Source organism: Balaenoptera musculus, chromosome 5 (assembly GCF_009873245.2).
Source record: "Balaenoptera musculus isolate JJ_BM4_2016_0621 chromosome 5, mBalMus1.pri.v3, whole genome shotgun sequence".
Taxonomy (NCBI): domain Eukaryota; kingdom Metazoa; phylum Chordata; class Mammalia; order Artiodactyla; family Balaenopteridae; genus Balaenoptera; species Balaenoptera musculus.
In genome coordinates, this window is record NC_045789.1 from 109577520 (window position 1) to 109598604 (window position 21085).

General features: G+C 36.3%; 1 protein-coding gene across 7 annotated transcripts in view; it reads right to left on the reverse strand.

The window, feature by feature from the left end:
- COL25A1 (collagen type XXV alpha 1 chain) overlaps positions 1–21085 on the reverse strand; it is a 478809-nt gene that overhangs the window by 97684 nt on the left and 360040 nt on the right. For all 7 annotated transcript variants that reach the window (XM_036853780.1, XM_036853776.1, XM_036853781.1 and 4 more), the window contains exons 11-12: positions 12456–12482; positions 9797–9841 (exon numbers count right to left, since the gene is read on the reverse strand). In XM_036853780.1, the coding sequence (XP_036709675.1) occupies positions 9797–9841; positions 12456–12482 (72 nt within the window). The remainder of the gene's footprint in view (positions 1–9796; positions 9842–12455; positions 12483–21085) is intronic.

Genomic DNA, 21085 nt, shown 5'->3' on the forward strand with positions numbered 1-21085 from the left:
TTTGTTCAGCTCTCGTGTGTTACACGAATCTCTTCTAAATTAGATAATTAGTGTTTATTGCAACTTTGTGCATGACTAGGGCTGCTAGAAAAGGAACTGCAGTAGCAATAGCTAATCAGCATCTGATATTCCCCTAGTGCAGGAATGAGGAAGAGGCGGGGACTTCTGTGTATCCAATGACAAAGAAACTCAAAAGCGGTGTTGGATGTTTGGGGAAAGACTCTCATTCCCTCTCTGAATGTAGATAGGAAAGAATGAGGCCCCAGGCATGATTGGCAGCCTTCCAACCAAGAGGAGAGTAGGAATTAGAGTGAAGGCAGCAACGTGAAAGACAGAGTGACAAGATGGAAGAACTGGGTTTTTAGTGATGAGGTTTGGGTGCCAGGACAAAGCAGCGCTGAAGCCTGCATTAGTGCTGGACCTTCAAGTTACATGACCAATAAATACCTTTCTTTTAAAAACTAGTTCTGGGGCTTCCCTGGTGGTGCAGTGGTTGAGAGTCTGCCTGCCAATGCAGGGGACACGGGTTCGAGCCCTGGTCTGGGAAGATCCCACATGCCGCGGAGCAACTAGGCCCGTGAGCCACAACTGCTGAGCCTGCGCGTCTGGAGCCTGTGCTCCGCGACAAGAGAGGCCGCGATAGTAAGAGGCCCGCGCACCGCGATGAAGAGTGACGCCCGCTCACCGCAACTAGAGAAAGCCCTCACACAGAAACGAAGACCCAACACAGCCATAAATAAATAAATAAATAAATAAATTTATTTAAAAAAAAAACAAACAAAACTAGTTCTGTTAAGTATTCTATGACTTGCAACATAACATGCCCGTGATAATATACCCTTTTATAAAGTTTAAAAACCCAGGTAATTTCTTCTTTCCTGAAGTATAGTTCCTAATAATAAATCTATGTATAGTTTGAATGATAAATTATTCTTTTCACTCGGAAGAGATGTGCCTAATTATTCGTAGAAATGGTCAATGGTTATGTCTAACGGGAAAAACTCTAAAGATCAGTGAAAAGTAGTAGAAAGAGATAATAGTTCTTACTAGCATTCACTTATACACCCAGCAGGTTTCTGAGTCATGGAGTTCTTAATGCCCCCAATTCAAAGTGGAAAATAGTCTGCTCTTATTTAATAATGTTTTAAAATAAACAGTTAACATTCTATACGTCCTTTATTTTGTCCGATTAAACTTTGAGGTAAACATGACAATCATCATTTGACAAATGAAGAAACTAAAGCTCAGAGAAGGAAAGTAACTTGTCCAAGATCATACATATACTGAACAGCAAAGCTGGAATTTTCTGAATTTAAAATCCACACTCTTAACAGTTGGAGACAACAAACTGGCTTTGAAGTTGAACTCCACTACAAACACCTCAGTGACCCTGGGCAAAATATCCTTTCTGCGCCTTGGTTTCCTCATTAATAAAATGGAGATAATAATAGTATCCACTTCATAGGATTGCTGTGAGGAATAAGTGAGGTAAACTTAGGACAGTGCCTGACAGTTAGTAAATGCTAAATACATGTTAGTATTACATACTGCACTCTTCTATTCTCTGCATTGGGCAGAGAAGACAGAGAAGAAGATCCTGAAAGAAATTCAATTTCTCCTAAATTAACCCCACTGATGCTGTTTCATAATTGGGTAATGGTTCCTATCCCCTTGGCAATGTGGCCTAGTATCAAACAGATGGAATTGGGTAAATGTTAAGCTGTTATGATTGTCACAATAAGTTATTTCATTGCAGCCTTATTTTTAATGCAAATTGCAAAATCAAGAATGTCATTCAGAGATCAGATCTAATGATACAAGAACAGGCTTTGTGATTTATACTGACTTACTATTTTAGTGGTAAGAAACTTGGAAAAAAAGTAGTCCAAGATGAATACAAAAACCCTAAAATGGTTAATAATATGGTGTTTTAGGAACAAAATTCTAAGACCAAGGTTGTCTAACTTGAACTGTAGGTACTACAACGTAGTGATATTTTCTCTTCCCTTTACCAACTGCTGTTCACTGTTTAAGTTACACCTAAAGTCGCCTATTCAGGGAAACATTACTTGACCCTTTTACACCAGGCCAGGCTGTACTGTGTTCCCCCACTGTAGTACTTAACAGCATTGCCATTTAACAGATTTTTAGTATAACTTCATATAATGTCCTTATCCACCATAGGCTGAAATTCCATGAGGGCAGAGACAGCGTTAATGTCAGTGCTCAGATGGTGCCTTGTACTTAGTAGTAAAGGCTGAAGAAAGATTTGTTGAATGGAAGATTGAAGGAATTGGTAAATAAATCAATGAAAACGTTTAAGGTAAGTTTTTAAAAAAATCACCAGATTATATATGCAGTTTAATCAGATCTAGTAAATAATATTTTGGTGATCTCATCTATTAAATATAGTGTCTTTTCAACTAAAATGGAAAATAAGTGGACTTGATGATGTCATAATTCATTCAAACACATTTCCCTTACATTGTTGCTTTGTTTTGCAACAGTCTGTGATCAGCTTTCCTTCCTCTCACACCCCTTCCCCCACCAATACCATTTCCTCAACTATTTAGTCTTCCCTCTCCCAATATTACCCTTTAGCAGAATGATAACTAGTATTAACTTTTATAGTAACATGCCTAAATGAAGTCAGGGGGAAAGTGTTTTTTTAAAAATTAATTACTATAATTGCTTTATTTCAAGCCAGCATTACAGTACTTCTTTCAACCAACTTTTTATCCCCTTATAAAAGAACTTAAAATTAATTATATAAAGAAAAGAAATAACTTTTGTTTCACTTAACAAGTAAAAGTGAGTGAAAAGTCCCTTTAAGAGTAAGCTCGTATATAAAAATGCCTGAGAATATATGCATAGAACTCAGGGATGATGTGATTTTACTATATGAAAGATCCTGTACATGAATTGCCAACAGGCACATGAAAAGATGCTCAACATCACTAATCATCAGGGAAATGCAAATCAAAACCACAATGAGATATCGCATCACACCTGTCAGAATGGCTATCATCAAAAAAGACATGAGATAACAAAAGCTCATGAGGATGTGGAGAAAAGAGAACACTCGTGCACTGTTGGTGGGACTGTAAATTGGTGCATCCACTATGGAAAACAGTATGGAGGATCCTCAAAAAATTAAAAATAGAACTACCACATGATTCAGCAATTCCACTTCAGGGAATATATACAAAGGAAATGGAAACACTAAATTAAAAAGATATCTGCACTCCATGTTCACAGCAGCATTACTTACAATAGCCAAAACATGGAAACGACCCTAGTGTCCATCCACAGATGAATGGATAAAGAAGTTATGGTGTATACACATAGAAAACGGAATATTGTTCAGCCATAATAAACGAGGAAATCCTGCCATTTGTGACAACATGGATGGACCTTTAGGGCATTATGTTAAGTGAAATAAGTCAGACAGAGAAAGACAAAAATACTTTATGATCTCACCTTTATGTGGAAGCTAAAAAAACAAACACAAACAAACACAAACAACAAAAAAACAAACTCATAGAAAAAGAGATCAGATTTGTAGTTCCCAGAGGTTGGGGCTTGGAGGTTTTGGGTAGAGGAGGAATTGACGGAAGGTGACCACTTCAGGAAGGTGACCTTCCCCAAAGGTACAAACTTCGGATTATAAGATGCTAAAGATATAATGTACAACATGATAACTATAGTTACCATTGTTGTATGATGTATATGAAAGTTGTTAAGAGAGTAATCCTAAGAGTTCTCATTATAAGGAGAAATTTTTTTCTTTTTTTTCTTCCATTTCTTTTTATTGTTATCTATATGAGATGGTGAATGTTAACTAAACTTATTGTGGTAGTCATTTCACTATGTATGTAAGTCAAACCTTTATGCTATATACCTAAAAATCATACAGTGATATATGCCAATTATATTTCAATAAAACTGGAAAAAAGAGAAATATTCTGTAATAGGAAAGTGATGATGTTTCTTCAAGAAGATAGAAAGCATCCTATTACCATAGTTACCAGAGAAAACACAGTCATGTATTCCTAGAATTCTAATGTACATAGCCAATAACTTCAAAAGACAGAAAAATTAATAAAAATAATTTAACACTCAACTTTAACCTGCAAAGTATTAAATTGCTCTAAGACAATTTCCCTAAACTATTAATTAATCTGGAATCAAAAATCAATCACTTCATTTACTCGCTATATCTTTTCTTAAAGTCTAAAACTGGAAAGTTATAAATATATTGGGTAAAAGATCACTGGGTAAATTTACACTAACTAGCCAGGATATAAGCAGAACTACAACATACTTAAATCCTTTAGGAATTTAATTCAGACATTTTAATGATAAAGTCAAGGTAGCAAAAGAAAAGAGTTCATTCAGTGGTTACAGAAAGTGAATAAGGGATAAAAAATATTGAGTTCATTGTATATAGCTCACTCTATAGACTTGAATCAACAGCTTGACCTTTGGAAGTCTGAGAGCTTCCATTTATCTGTTCTCTAAATATACTTACAATAAAAATACCATTAGAAGTATGCTGTGAGGATTAATGTCAGTGGAGAACTGTGAGACTCATGGATAAGAGATGAAAAGGAACTCTTAATACCACAGCGATAAACTAATTAAATTTTAATGTTACTTAAAAATCATATAGCTATCTGGGATAGATTCAAGATGATACACTAATATCAATATTTAATTTATATTGTATTTTGAAGATTTAAATATAATAAACTATAGAAAGTATTTGAAAAATACATGAAACAAGATCATCTGATATTTATCTTTTGCTTTGGAAGCAAAACTATGACTCTGGATCCTCAGAAAAATTCTAGCTTGTTTAGACAAAATAATTTGCTTTTAATCCTGAAACTCTTTAACATTAATTTTATGGTAACAGAGACAAGGATGTGAGAGCTGCACAAAGTAGACCTTTAATGTGCCCTATCATTACCCCCAGATCTCTTCTCCTATGGCATTTGCACAGTGCTGGGCACTGCTTGCTATTCAAATATATTGTCATAATGATGATTTATTCTTATGTATGCCAATTAATGTGAAAATGTGAAAACAGTAGAAAAAAGCAGGGTTCTAATAACATCTATTAAGAGTTGATATATATATATAGATACATATACCTATATATATTTAAATACACATAATATATAAATATATATACGAACACAAATTATATACATAATATATATAGAAACAAAAATTACAGACAGCAATTTATTTTGTCAAAGGATTCTTTAGTCTAAAAAATGCTTCTACCACAAAATAATTTTAAAAGCCCACTTCTCCAGTATCTAAGTAGGGTTTAATTGACAAATATTCAGATATACATCTCTTCATACATGCATGTGTGTGTGTATGTGTGTGTGTGGGTGAGTATGTGTGTGTGTGTGTGTGTGTGTGTGTGTGTGTGTGTGAGAGAGAGAGAGAGAGAGAGAGAGAGAGAGAATGAATGAAGGGGCACAAATAAAATGTTTATTATACCTCTGAACCAACAAGATATGTTCATGAGAATTACAGAAATTTTTGTGCCCAGTGCAATTAGCCAGAGGAAAAGAAGGCAACATTTTACTTTTTTAGGTAAGACCTATCATTACATTTGCCCTAACTGCTTTGGCTATTGGAAAGAAGTCCAAATTGTGGAAACAACTGCTTTCAGAACTGGGGACAGAGGATGCTAGAAGCTGGTTGAATTGGAAAAGAGACATGGGTGACTTTTTGTGGATGCATAGTATCTCTTAGAGACTTAGAAATAAATTAGTACAGCCCTTTCTCTCATTCTACAAATGAAGCCGCCTTGAGCCTAGAGAGGAAGAGGAACTTTCAAAGGCTGCACATGAAGTGGAAGAGCACAGAATTCTCAACTCCAGGTCAGCGCTCCTACACGACCCCACACCGGTGACTGAGCTTTCAAAATAATGTGAGATGTGTCTTCCTCTTTCTCTTTCCCTTATCTATAGTATTTGTATTCCAACTACTGGGAATGGGGTGCATCAGTGGAGAAAGAGTCAGGGGAGAGAGAAATATTTTACCTTCATATGTGACTTTGCATCTTCATTTTCTTCCCATCATAAATTCAACTGGTTTCACTTCCTTCTTGAGGGTAAGCCTAGGGCTCATTTGTTGAAATTCTTAAAGTGTGATACTACTACAGATACTTGATAATATTTATTGAGCCCCTACTACATTATGTTCACTTAGATACATTATCTAGTTAATACTGCAAAGTCTATATTAATATCTTACACTGGAGCCTTAGAAACATTTAAGTAACCTGCCCAAAGGAGGACAAGGACTTGAAGCCTTCTCTCTCAGACTGCAAGGACCACATACCACACCACCTCCCACTTTTCAGAGAAGAGTGCTTAGTAGCCCTTGATAGATTGTGATGCCAGAAGGGGCTAGATTGGAGTTGAATGCCACGTTACTGCTTATGTAAGTCTTCTTTCCCCGTACGATCTGAAGAACTGGAGGACCATTACACAAATACGAAATATTCAGATCAGCAATTAAGTTGACCAAAATTTAAAGAAAAATAATGTAAAAAAAAATGTCATCACCAAGTTATTGGCCAAAGCCAATCACCAATTCTGTCAATCTGAATGGATGGGAAATATTTTAGGGGTAGACTAACAAAATATTTGCTTAAACCAGCTTCTTTGTTTTTTACAAGAGAGAAATCTTTTTATTTTCTAGTTGTTATTTGTCATGTTTCTGATGGCTTAGAAATCATATTGATCCTTAACCATTACTTGAAAATGATCTTCTAAGCATCAAAAGTACTTCTTTGGAAAAAGTGAAATTGTGATGTGCAAAGAATTTTTTTTCTTAAGACAGTTTAAGGACATCGAGGTGCTTTAAAAAATTATTAATGTCATTGTAAGCTCTCTTTCTGGAAAATAAATTCTAGAGAACCAAGATACATTTCATAGCTCTAAGTATAGAATTATTACTCCATTTTCAACTTTGTTTTTGCTGTCTAAATGATCTGCTTTTTCAGTGGACTCATGTTTTTGCACCTTATTGTCCTAAAGATGATGTAATAAGTATTACAAATGTTAGATAATGGCTAAGATTAACACAAAGTTTTAGTTAAGTTCTATGGAGTAGGAAAAAAAATCTTGAACTACATTTTGCTGATACCTTCATAAAAGTATGAAATCATTTAGCTTCCCTAGGTTTTACAGAAAACACTTTAAAAATGCTATAAAGATGTATAACAAGACATGAAACTGCAAATATTAACTGTCTGTTTCCTTGAAATATAATTTAAACTTGGTGACTAGGACAAGAAAATGTCACATTCCTTTCTCTTGCTAAGGAAATTGCATATTTCCTTTGCAAAAATAAAGAATATGCAGTCTTCATAAGCATATATGTGACAGTTTTAAAGTTGTTTTGTTTCAGGGTAAAGGTTTCTATGAATTTTCACGATTGTCTCAAAGTTGGAAAAAGAAAAGAAACAAAGAAAAAGCAAAACATTAACCTTAGGCATACAAGTTTTGTTTTTCACCAAATGTTAAAAACAGCATTTATGTCATATGCATATTTTGTCCTTTCTAAATATTATCTTGAGTTACATAATTTTCAAATTCTTCATAGAATGAATACACTTTCAAATTTTTGCTTATGTTTCCCTCCATGAGCTGCAATATTCTAAATAGAAAGTTAATCTTCTGTCTTTACCAGGATTTGTGAAGCAAATGGATATACATTTTACTAAGTGGAAAATACGGCTGTGACATGGGCATTTAACTACTGATGAGTGCCCAATATTTGATTTGTGGACCACAGGCTACCATAAGATTTGGTTGACAACACTAATTTCACTTGGGAATCGAGAAATTCTGGAAAAACAGAGTCTCTTAAAACATAGGTCATGGGACTTCCCTAGTGGTGCAGTGGTTAAGAATCCACCTGCCAATGCAGGGCACATGGGTTCAAGCCCTGGTCTAGGAAGATCCCACACGCCACAGAGCAACAAAGCCTGTGTGCCACAACTACTGAACCTGCGCTCTAGAGTCCGCGGAGCCACAACTGCTGAAGCCCACGTGCCACAACTACTGAAGCCCGCACACCTAGAGCCCGTGCTCCACCACAAGAGAAGTCACCACAATGAGAAGCCCGCGCACTGCAACGAAGAGTAGCCCCCACTCTCTGCAACTAGAGAAAGCCTGCGGGCAGCAACGAAGACCCAACGCAGCCAAAAATAAATGAATAAATAAATAAAAATTTTAAAAAACCAAAAACATAGGTCAATCAAATTTCCAGAATTTCACTAAAATGAGATGAAGGAAAAGTTTAATAGTAATATCAAACATGGTCATAAGGGCTTTATGCCTATTTCCTCATTTAAGCCTCACATTAACCTTATTAAGTAGGAATTGCTACTGTCTCCCTTTTACACATGAGGAAACTGAGGCCAGAGAATTCAAGGACTTTGCCAAAATTCACACAGTCTCTAAGTGGCAGAGCCATGCTCTTAGCCACTCAGTAGGTTTTACATTGTTATTGTTTATGTCTCATTGCAGAAGAAAATGTGGACAACATGGGAGAGGTCACAAGGAACTCTGTAAGGGTTGGGCTCCTTATGATTTCAGAACTCAATTCAGAGTGCATGGATTTAAAGTCCTCTGGGAAGACAAGCTGATGAGTCACAGGATTTCAAAGGGCCAGTCCAAAAGCTCTGAGGGAGACAGGAGAGTCCCCTAGCTCAGCTCTTTGGCTCCTGGTAGACGGGCCCAGATAGCGGCTTTGGTAGCCACCACAATGGCTTTCCTGGTCTCTGTAGAGGTTCCAGATTGAAGAGCAAATCAGCAGTGTTGAGGAGCACAGAATATCAGATCCACCTGTGGGATACAGCTAGATGCTTTGTCCAACTGCAAGGATGTTGCAGGAATAAATGTACACAGGCACATAGATATGTCGATGTAGAGCTGTGGGTTCTTGTTTACTTAAATTTTTTCCCTTCATTATTAACAGTACAATAAAAGTGTACTCCCAGGGCTCCCCTGGTGGTGCAGTGGTTGAGAGCCTGCCTGCCAATGCAGGGGACACGGGTTCGAGCCCTGGTCTGGGAGGATCGCACATGCCGCAGAGCAACTGGGCCCGTGAGCCACAACTACTGAGCCTGCGCGTCTGGAGCCTGTGCTCCGCAACAAGAGAGGCCACGATAGTGAGAGGCCCGTGCACCGCGATGAAGAGTGGCCCCCGCTTGCCGCAACTAGAGAAAGCCCTCGCACAGAAACAAAGACCCAACACAGCCATAAATAAATAAATAAATAAAAAGTGTACTCCCAGAGCTTAGCAAGTCTAACTCCTAATTTTGCTTAACAGTAAAAAAAAGCTTGCTTCTGAATTCACAAGATTCCAATAGGGTCCCTCTGTAGGAATAACTTTTGTTAATGAAAGAAATAATGCATATTAGCCTGCCATAACAAGAATAAACCAGAGTGCATTTTATCACAATTAATGTTAAACACAGCATTTTTCTTACTCCAAATATATTTATGAGAAACATATAGTTGTGTCTCATACATATCAAAATAAATTGGAAAATTTTCTAAGAGTTTCTGGCTATTTAATGTACTAGTTTAAAAATTAAACTAATTTAGTCATTTGCCCCATAATATTCCTATATTTCAAAAGTATATGTAATATTTTTGTGAGCAGATAAACTTATTACCAACATTACTGACTAGAAAAACTTTGTGACTTTAATCCTCTCCAAATGATCAAAAGTAGTATATTCTATAGAACTCACCTTTTGCCCATTCATCCCTGGAATTCCAGGTGCTCCAACAGAACCCTAAGGAGACACATGATTGAAATAAATTGATATCATAATCACAAAATATTTCAATTCTAAATTTATATTTTATTAGTTATGTTAGCCATAACTTTACCTTGCTAAAAACATGTCTGGGAGGCTATGTTTTTCAGATCTTATCTACTGTGTTCAAATATACAATAATGTAAACAGATTCATCAAGCTTTCCCAAAAACCATTAAGTTAAATTTAACCACGTTTGCAAATATCTACTTAATGCTAATATGATTTTAAAGAAATTCACATCATAAATTGAGATTTAGAGCTATCAGAAGGCCACATAGCTCTAAATTTGGGTGCTTTTAATAGACATGGCATGGACATATATACACTACCAAATGTAAAATAGATAGCTAGTGGGAAGCAGCCACATGGCACAGGGAGATCAGCTCCGTGCTTTGTGTCCACCTAGAGGGGTGGGATAGGGAGGGTGGGAGGGAGATGCAAGAGGGAGGAGATATGGGGGTATATGTATATGTATAGCTGATTCACTTTGTTATAAAGCAGAAACTAACACACCATTGTAAAGCAATTATACTCCAATAAAGATGTTATAAATAAATAAATAAATAAACAAACAAATAAATAAATAAATAAATAAATATGTAAACACACACACAAAAGAATTAAACTTGCCGGGACTTCCCTGGTGGAGCAGTGGATAAGACGCTGCGCTCCCAATGCAGGGAGCCCGGCTTCGATCCCTGGTCAGGGAACTAGATCCCATATGCATGCTGCAACTACGAGTTTGCATGCTGCAACTAAGGAGCCCGCCTGGCACAACCAAGGAGCCCTGGAGCCACAACTAAGGAGCCCACCTGCCGCAGCTAAGACCCAGCGCAACCAAATAAATAAATAAATATTTTTAAAAAAAGAATTAAATATGCTTAGTTTCATCTGGAAAAAGCCTAGCAGTAGCAGTAACTCCTGAATTTCATGAAATTAAATAAAATAAGTAAAATAACACCCACTTGCTCCACAGTTAGACAAATAAGGGACCCATGTTGTAAACTCAAATTTGTTGTATTTGAAAGCATTTCCCCGAGACTCTCAGGGAGTGTGTTTAAACCACGTGAGTGTGAATACATCTTCCAAAGTAGACTAGTAAGGATGTTGTAAGTGCTAAGCACCAACTAGGAACAACAGAACTTCTACACATAAAATATTATCTTGTGTGTGTGTGTGTGTGTGTGTGTGTATGTGCATGCACACTTGGAAGTGTGCACACATGCACTGGGGTGATTACAATGATTGGACATAGGTGGTTGAACTGAGAATAAGAAAGCTAATTACTACCTGAGAAAATCTGACATTTAACTGGATACAGAAACATTGACAAATGTTTTCAAATAGTGATTTCCCTTCACACACCTTCCTTTGAAGTTCTGGAGAAACCATTTTTAAATAGAAGGTGCTTATTTTTTGTTTAGCACTAGAAAACAGATTTTTCTTAGTAGCTGTATAATATTAAATTTCTTTAAGAATAATGGAAAAAAATTAAAATAGTAATTATAGATCTAAAACTGCTCTAAAAAATAAAGTTTATTAAAAATATAGTCATTACATGCAAAACAAATTGAGATAGCAAGTTCCTTAGTGCTTTCTTGGTGATTATATTGAGTGGGTCATTAAAGGACTTCCCGAAGCCTGAGGCAGTAATTTCATCCTGGTCGCATGTGGATTAGGGTAGCTTTACAATTTCACACCATACTTAATAGAGACATTATTGCTAAGGACAAATTGTTCCTATACACAAGTTGTCTCACAATGCATTGGCTTTTACTTGGTTTGTGGGATTATGTTTCAACAGATGCCACATGCCCAAGCTTGGGGGATAAAACATCTCTAACTTTGATGGATTGCAAAGATAAAGAATAATCACTTTTCCACCTGTTGTAATACAATTATTTTCTTTAGTTTTCTGCAGGTTAAATATCCTTTTTTGTCATCTTTATGGGGCGGGAGGTGTGATGGGGAATGGGGACTTAGTGATATTTTATTGGCAAAGCGCCATCTACCTGCTACGGATGTATTTACTACTGTAGTATTGATGTAATTTTAGAAGTGCTAGACTTTCTCCATCAGAATGTAAAGGGTTAATTCTGACGGCTCTGGATAACGTTGAAATGACAATCAGGAAGCCACTTTTCGGGTTACCTCAGCAAAGGAAGACACTAGTGGACCACTTAAATATAGCCAGCAAGCAACAAGAATCTCCTTTGTTCTGGTCTGTTTAACAGTCATTTAACAATCACATATTTGTGCAAGACCATGCAATTAATTTGCAATGTCTTATGACCCTTCACATTCTAAGTTTTCTCATGATGTTTTACCAGGATTTGAATTAAAACCTCAATAACCTACAAGTTTGGCACACAGCTTAAAAAGAGTCTGCCCTGGATTTATTGACTTTTCTATAATGGAGTCAATTAGAAATCTAATGGCTAACGTTACATGACTGTATTTTTAGAAAGCAGAATGCACAAACCAGACTGCTTTGGCATGACTTACAGTAGCTAATTCCATTCACTTCTCTGACTAGCCATTAGGCGATGGGAGTATAATTACCTTCACAGTATTATTTATACTCTACCTTTTGTCCTGGAGGCCCCAGAGGACCCTAAGAAAAGAAAAACAATTCAATAAACATAATATTGCAACCATTTAAACTTAAATGACTGATTAAAACTGTCCTATTCTGTAAGGTTCTATTGATATTTGTCATGCTGAAATATGCTGATGTTTTGTACATCAAGGAAAACGAAAATTTTCGGTTGGAAGTGCACAATGGGTCTTTTCTTCTCTCTTGTTCTCTTTTGAAGAACATTAAGCATATGCAGTAGGATTCTGACATTTTCCTTTAAAAAAAAGGATCACAACATTGTAAATCAACTATATTTCAACTAAAACAAAACAGAAAGAATCTTTGCCATTTCAGTGCATCTGTTTCTTCAGATACCTGCAAATCTATCACGTCAGTCTCATATAGAAGGCTGGAGATGTTGTTACTAGAAGCACTTAAAATGCAACGCAGTTCCCAGCACACTGACACGTTCTATACTTCTGCATCTGCAAAACTTCAGGAAGCAGATTTGCAAAGGAAATCACTGAATGGCATTACAAAGAAACATGTTTTGCTCTATTCTTCCTCTTATGAAATGCGGCCAACTGACCCGCACAAAAACTTGTTTACAAACTAGGCGATGCCAAGGTCAGTTGTGGCATGTAATGTGCACCAGAAAAGGGAACAAAAGATGCTGTCAGCTGTTGCATAAACTATGACACTGGGGCAGGGGAGGAGAGGAGAAGAAATATAATATTTAGGAAGATGAATGGGAATATTTACATTTAAAATGGAAATGTGGCAGTTCTGAGATTTAGCAATTTTTTGACCACAAAGTCAGTGTTGGAATTCTGTTGGCTTTATTTAGAGCAAGGCAGGCTTTGGAATGGTAGAAAAGAGCACAAAGAGAGCTGTAATTCTGACTTCTGATGTCTATTTTTAAATAAAAATATTAAGCACTTTTCTTCCAATTCTTTCAAAAATACTTTTAATTTCAGTATATTTTAACAAAGTTATAGGTACTCTATCATTCCATGTAAAAAGCTCTTTATTCCATTACACTTAACTAATGGCTAGCTTATTTTTAATGTGTGACATTTCAGTTAATCAGCATCTTACATTCAGACTGTAACATAAAAAAAGGACTAGAGTGGTAATTAGAGGAAGAATTGGTCATGCATAATTTTTTAATTAAAAATACACAATGTTTAGGAACATTCAGAGAATCTGTTCCTCATAAATTATTTTGTAATCCTCACAGGAAGACTAACAATTTCCTCAAATAATCAGCTTTAGGTTACTGAGAGCACACTGTGCAATATCACCTTTATAGATTCCTTTTTTAAAATGTAGGATGTAGTTTTATTGACTCGGTGACACTGAAGGCAAGGACATTGAATGTCAGACATATGAAAAAATTAATACTGGCCTACAAGCCTAGGAACTGCAAGAAAGTGAACTCTTCTCTTTTTTCCTTTTTATTACAAAAAATTTAAAACATAATAAAGGGTAGGGAGAGTAATATAATGTACACCCATGTATCCATCACTTATATGTAACAATTGTTAATATTTTGCCATATATATTCCTTTTCAATTTACTCAACCTTCTTAAAGAGCTTGTTATCTCATCTATCTGTGTGGTCTGACTTTCTCTCTGCTTATCTCACTCCTTCAATTTAAAATTCTCCACGTCTTAGATTTTGCAGAGAAAACAGAGGCTCTCAGGCATAAATTCCCCCAACATCATGTCTCTCATCAACTCAAACCCATGTGGGCCTCCTTACTATATCAGAGGAGGAAGATGTTCTCCTCCCACTGGGCAAATGCATCCAGTAGACTCTGGAATCCATCCTTGCCTTCGCCCTCAGGGCTCTTTCTCAATCAATTATCCCTGCATCTGTATCAGAGCCTCCCGCTCTGCACTGGTTCCTTCCCCTTAGCACATAAACATGTGTAATCATTTCCTTACTTGGGTAAATTGTTTGGGAAGTGAATGTTAATGCTAAGTAAAGGCAGAATTTGGAAGCTGTAGTGATAGGAGATCTGAGAGTGAAGAAAAGACTTGGGTTTTATCACTGCCTATGATTCCATTTTTCCTAGTGTCTCCAGAGTATTTCACTTTTTAAAGTGTTGATGTTAGAAAGGAAATCATATAACAAAAAGTACATTAATTCAATGTTTAGACTGAGAAAGTATATGTTCAATGCAAACAGGTTTGTTTCCCGCTAAAAACTTAACTGCCGCTTGAAAAAATATTGTTCACTAAAATTGGGCATTTCATTACATTTGATATATAACCCTGGAAGGGAATATTTCAGATTAAAATAAGAGCAAATTTTAAACCAAATGTTTTAACTAGAGACGAACATATCTGGTATTTTCTAATCTGGTCTTTGCTGCATCATCACAGTAAGTCAGAGATTTAGAAAGATTACTCACAACTCTGAAATCTATGAAATTATATTAGTTGTATATTTTAACACAGTAGTTAATAAAAGTCAAAGGATGGCTATAAAAAATATATTATTTTTCTCACTGTTAGAAAACTACTGCCATTTTTGCTAAACTCCAAAAATAAAAGCAGCTTTTAAGACAATATTAATTTTGAATTGTGAATACATATCTTATAAATTTTCATAACTATGTTGCCAAGGATATATCCTCAGCTACCAAAAATGTGCATATACTCCTTTGATCTCGCTGGCAGGAAAAATGGTAACAAGCCAAAGTTAGTGTCATTGTTTTAGAGAGGAACTGGGAAAAAGCAATGTTGAATATAAGGCACAGACATACATTTGAGTACGTACACACACACACAAATAGCTATTTTGATCAATATTTTGCTCATGTATATATTTTTTGAGCATTCTCTGATTAATAGTCCCATTATATATCTGTGACACTGTGGTCATAAATTTAAGCTTACAAATGAAAGCGTCACTGATCAAAAATTGATTTTGAAGTTAGGGTATGCTACTACCAGTTGGTTAAGATGTCTACATTTGAGTAGTTTTGTAGTTTCTAGTACAAATACAAATTTATAAAGTAATGGGTAAATGCCATAGAACCATTGACTGACTTATCTAATCTTTCTTAAACTTACTTATAGTCTCAGCCTGAATAATGACTTGGATGAAGAATGTCATATATTCATTATTCACTTGTCAAGCTAGTGTATCTGATTATTCCTAAAATTAAAACTAGTTGTTCTAGTATTCTAAGATTTCTAAAATAATTCCATTATTGTTATCCCCATGTCTTAAAAAGTTTGAATCAAATAGTCTTCCAAACCAAAGAGTCAATCTTTTTAGTCCATTTTTATCAATGAATTGTTCCTTTCTTAGGTATTTTCTTGGTGGGCACTTTTATATTTGCATATACTTTGCAGATGACCAATTAAGATGAGAATAATCTGGTCTCTTTTATTTTCTGTAATCATTTCTTTGTATATGTCTCAAGATTGGAAACTGTGTAATATATAGAATCTCAACATGTTAAACTATATTTCTTTAAGTTTAACTCCAGAAGTGTTAAACTATAATTTAAACCTTAAAATGTACTCATTTCAATATAGGCTCTGGGTGATGTAGAATGTATTAACTTTTTTCATTAAAGGATTTTGCACAATGGACATAGCCTTATTCAAAAGATAAGAACCAAATGAGCCACTGAAAAATTCTAAGTGTGGAGTAACGACATCACTTATCTGCAGATAAATGTTTACACCTAATTTTCATGGTCTTTCAGAAAAGACTATGGAGAGCTACGAAAACTTAAAAGTTATAAACAGGTAGGAAATTACACAGTGCACTGATTTTCTTTCCTGTTTTCCCCACCCCCGCTAGATTCCATTTTTAAAGACGATGTAGAATATTATGTAGAATATGGCAGTCAAGTAAGTTAAAGAAATACTGTAGTTCCCATTTGGTGATTGCCTTTACTCAAGGCACGCTACTCGGGCCTGAGAGTGATAGTTTACTCTTTGGCTCTGGGTCCACCAGATACTACACTTACTCAGGAACATTCTCCGGTCTGCCCTCTTCTTCAGCTGCATTGCCATGCTCTTGTTCAACCCGCTTCTCTCTCACCTAAGCTACTGTGACATCCATCTAAAAGCCACTGTGTTTTCAGTCTTCTTCAACCCTTTCTACACAGTGCTGCCCGAGGGAGCTTTCTAAAAGGCTTACAGGTTTCTACCTTGCCTCAGCTGAAAAATCCTTCCATGGCTTTCCATGGATTTTGAGAGAAAAGTTCAAGCTTTTGTAACAGTTGTAGTTTGCCACATAAGCCCTGCTTCCTCATCTCTACACCTCTGCACCTCTGGTTGTCTGTTCCTTTAATGGGCTTCTTCTCTCTGGTCCTGTCTCTTCCACTCATTCCATAATTCAGGGCTCAGTGCCTCCACCCTTGGGGCTAGGTCCCCTTCTTTTGTTTTCCAAAGCACCCCTATGACAGCACTTCTTTCCCAGAATTTACCAACTGTGTTGTGATTGTCAGGTTACTTCTTTCTTCACTCTACATGTCTTTTTTTTTTATCATACACAGAAGCTGGCACAGTAATTGCTCAGTGAATCCTTTTGGGTTCATTCATGAATTCATCCACTGAGCAGTTTTTTGAATGCCCATCGAGTGTGAGGCAATGTTCTAGGCACTGGGGATACAGTAGTGAACAAAATTAATAAAAATGCATGCCCTCCTGGACTGCGTAGTCTAGTGAATGGAGAAAGACAGTAAAAAAATAAACAAGTAAAATATAAAGTTGTGTCGGGGGTAAGTGTTAAAGCAAATAGGGGGGTAGGGATTGGGAGAAGTGGATGTGGTGGTATTTTAAATTGGGGGATCAGTGAAGGCCTAGGATAAAGTGACTCTTGGATAGAGCCCTGAAAGAGGTCAGGCAAGACAGTCATGCATGTAGAAGGGGGAAGAATGTTCCAGGCATGGGAATAGCAAGTACAAGGCCAAGAGGTGGGCATATGCTCAGTGTGTTCAAAGAACACTGAGGAGGCAATAGGTAAGTAGTAGAAGATGGGGCTCTGGAGAGGGTAGGGAGATCACATGTGTATGGCCTTGTAGGTGCTTGTAAGCACAATGGTGCTTACTTTGAGTTGATAAAAATTATAGGAATGAATGATGAACACATAGAGTAAACCAAGTTTTCCCTTATACCTTAGACAATAGTATCTCAAGATAAGAATGACAAGATTTTTCACTCACATTCACCCAAGTCATTCTAATGCTACTGGCCTATTCTTTTTTTTTTTTTAATTTTTAATTTTTAAAAATTTTTGGCTGTCTTGGGTCTTTGTTGCTGTGCACGGGCTTTCTCTAGTTGAGGCGAGCGGGGGCTCTTCTTCGTTGTGGTGTGAGGGCTTCTCATTGCAGTGGCTTCTCTTGTTGCGGAGCGCTGGCTCTAGGCGCACGGGCTTCAGTAGTTATGGCACGTGGGCTTCAGTAGTTGTGGCACGCGGGCTTGGTTGCTCCACGGCATGTGGGATCTTCCAGACCAGGGATCGAACCTGTGTCCCCTGCATTGGTAGGCGTATTCTTAACCACTGAGCCACCAGGGAAGTCCCTGGCCTATTCTTATAGCCTCTAGATTACCTCTAAGTGCAAGAGTGAGTGGAGGAATTCAATTCATGGCTTCTATATTAAAACCGCAAAGCAAAAATCATCTTGATTACATGGTCTCATTGACACGGAGAGTGTCATGGATGTGGATGTAAGTCTAAGGTCTCTAATGCATATCAAAAGCCATCATGCAAACAGTAAGTAGAATTATCAACTCATGTTAATCTTCAAAGCAGGCAGTTAAGAAATGGACGTTTCTATAACCATTATGCATTGGCTGCACTTTCCAGCTTGTAAAAATAACATTTTTTAATTAAAAAATCTTTTGTTTGATAGATCATGGAATGGAAAAAAAAAATTAATGAATTTTTCTGACTACTGATGTTAGCACAAATTTGATTGAGGTATTAATTACTTAAACAGAATGCAGAGTTTCTAAATGATGTGCTCTAGGATGCCTCTTGGGAGGTGTTTTAAGGCAAGTTCTGGTTGCCTGCTATTAGGAAATGATGTTCTGTGCGAGCAGGGGGCGGACATAGTTCCTGTTCTGTCCCTGATGGCTAACAGTAAAATTCAAAGCTCTAAAAGCTGCTGGTCATTTCTGGATACAAGAATATACAACCAGCTTCTGTAATAAAAAACACAGGGAACAAAAAAGAGGTGGTCCATCTGTGAAGGGGAGAATAAAAGCCCCAATCTATTAAGCCATTTAAAATTATTTCCTTTTTGAGTTAAGAATTTTTCCAAGATTTAATAAAAGTTAGGTAAAATGAAGAAAATACTTTTTAAAGTCTGTTTCCATGGGGGAAAATGATAACACGTATAATCTGACTTACTGGAGTCATAAAATGTTAGTATCAGACTTTCTCAAGGGTTTGGTGCAACAGACTTTAATCATAACCTTTTGAAAGCTATTAACCTGGTCACAAGATCAGAAAATACAACTTGGTTTATAAAGGGTAAGAGGAAATTTGAAATAAATAATGGAAATTTGTCTTACTTAAGAAGGGTTCATTTAAGATGTACTTATATAAAATTCCATGTTCTCCTTGGATGTTTGATGAGGGAGGGTCAAGAAACATAAACTCTAGCCACTATTATACGTGAGTCTGGAGTATAATTCAAATGATGTTTTACAAGACTCAGATTCCATAGCTTAAGTGTGTGGAAATGCCAAACGAGAAACTTTTGGGAAATGTTTAGAATGTAAGAGAGTGTGCTGATATGTTTTCAGTGTAAAAGCCAGTGATTTAGCTGAACTGGGTACGAAGGAACACAGCATAAACAAGAAAAGAGCAGGACAGAGCTGAGATGGGAGAGCCTCATCTCTTGTTTCGAGTCCTCCATGGACTCTGTCTTCAGTCACATTGAATCATCTTTCCCAAGCAGTTTCCCATTAGCCTTCATGTAAAGGTCTTAATCATTCTTCGAGGCTGAGCAGCCATAACTCACTTCCTTTGTGAACCTTCTCCAGTGCACCCAGACAGAGCTTGTTTTTGTCCTCTGTGTTTCTCTAGCACATTTTAACTGGCTGTATTTTTAATATATTTACATATTTATCAAATCTACTTGACTAGGCAGCAAATTCTTCGGGCCATATATTTTACATCCTCAGCACCTACATAGCAGTGCCTAGCAAATAAATCATTATTGACTACAGTGAAACAATGAATTAATGAATATGAAAATTATTAAATTCCATTTACCGAATTTCCTCCATTGTTTTGCAACTCTAGCTATCTTACTTCTAACCACTGGTAAGAGTTCTCAGTTTTTCGTTTTTTGTTTTTTTTTAAGATGGCCATCTAAAACTTTTAATCAAATTGAAAAAGATATAAAGCAAAACTTTTCTAGTATACATAAATAATGATATTTTGAAATAAAATGGTTACATCACAGTAGTACCTAATGGAATCAAAATACTAGGGTGAATCATCCAACATCATCTATTTAGAAGATACATAGACAAGCTCTTCTTATGGGAAGTTAGATATCATTCTATTTTTCTCCTTAAAGTTCTCAGATCTGAGGCAGTTGTTTCTGTTTAAGTATCTGGGATTTTTTTCTGCTTCAACAATATAATTCCATAATTTCTATTATTTGAAGAAGTTCCTCTGAAACAGGTCTCCTTCAGAGCCTATCAATACGATGACATGTTATTATATTAATTCATGAATATTTGATGAAAAAAGTTTTAAATGCAGTAATTTATTTTTTAAAAGAATAAATTCTTTTTGACTTCTCTACCTCATGTGCTGACTTTTTGGGGAAAATATTAAACCTGGATGATTCATTTGTTGGTGTTTCCCAAAATCATGAAGCTCTGACCTCTTTATGGGAAGTCTCTTAACGCTCAGGAAATTAAAGAAGCCATACATTTTTCTCACCACTTGACGAAACCAGGACCCAAGACTAAATATTGGACATTAACTACCGCCAGCAGATGAAAGACAGATCTAGGTATTAGAGAATCTATGCTCTGATTAGGTCCCCAAACAGAGATTCTATCGCCTCTTACCAAATATCCAAGGCTCAAATTAGCTCATTCCATCCCTTCTAAATATTTAATAAATTGTCTCTCATTGCTGCATCCAAAATGGAAATGACCCGTAAAGAAAGAAAAATTAACAGGCTTCCTCTGCCCTCTGTGATTAAGCATACTTCCCTAGTGTACCATGAAGGAAACAAATTTATGGTTCATGAAGGCCTATCACCCTATACTACGCTCAGTAAAAAATATTTCTATTGAGTAAGTGCAAGTGCTTTTCCTATTTTAAATCAACAATGCTAAGAAACACTAACTGCTAAAATTTAAATATCTTACTACCAGCAGAAGGAAGACTTAAATTTAGAACTCTAATATGTACTCATCTACTGTCCAGATCTGTTTTCTATCTAGACCAGCCTTACCCAACAGAACTTTCTGGAATAGTGGAAATAGTCTCTATTGCTCAATCCAGTAGGTAGCCAGTAACCACATGTGGCTACTGAGCACTTGAAATGTGGCTAGTGCCACTTTTAGAAACTGGATTTTAAATTTTATTTAATTTCAGTTTAAATGGCCACATGTGGCTAGTGGCTACTATATTG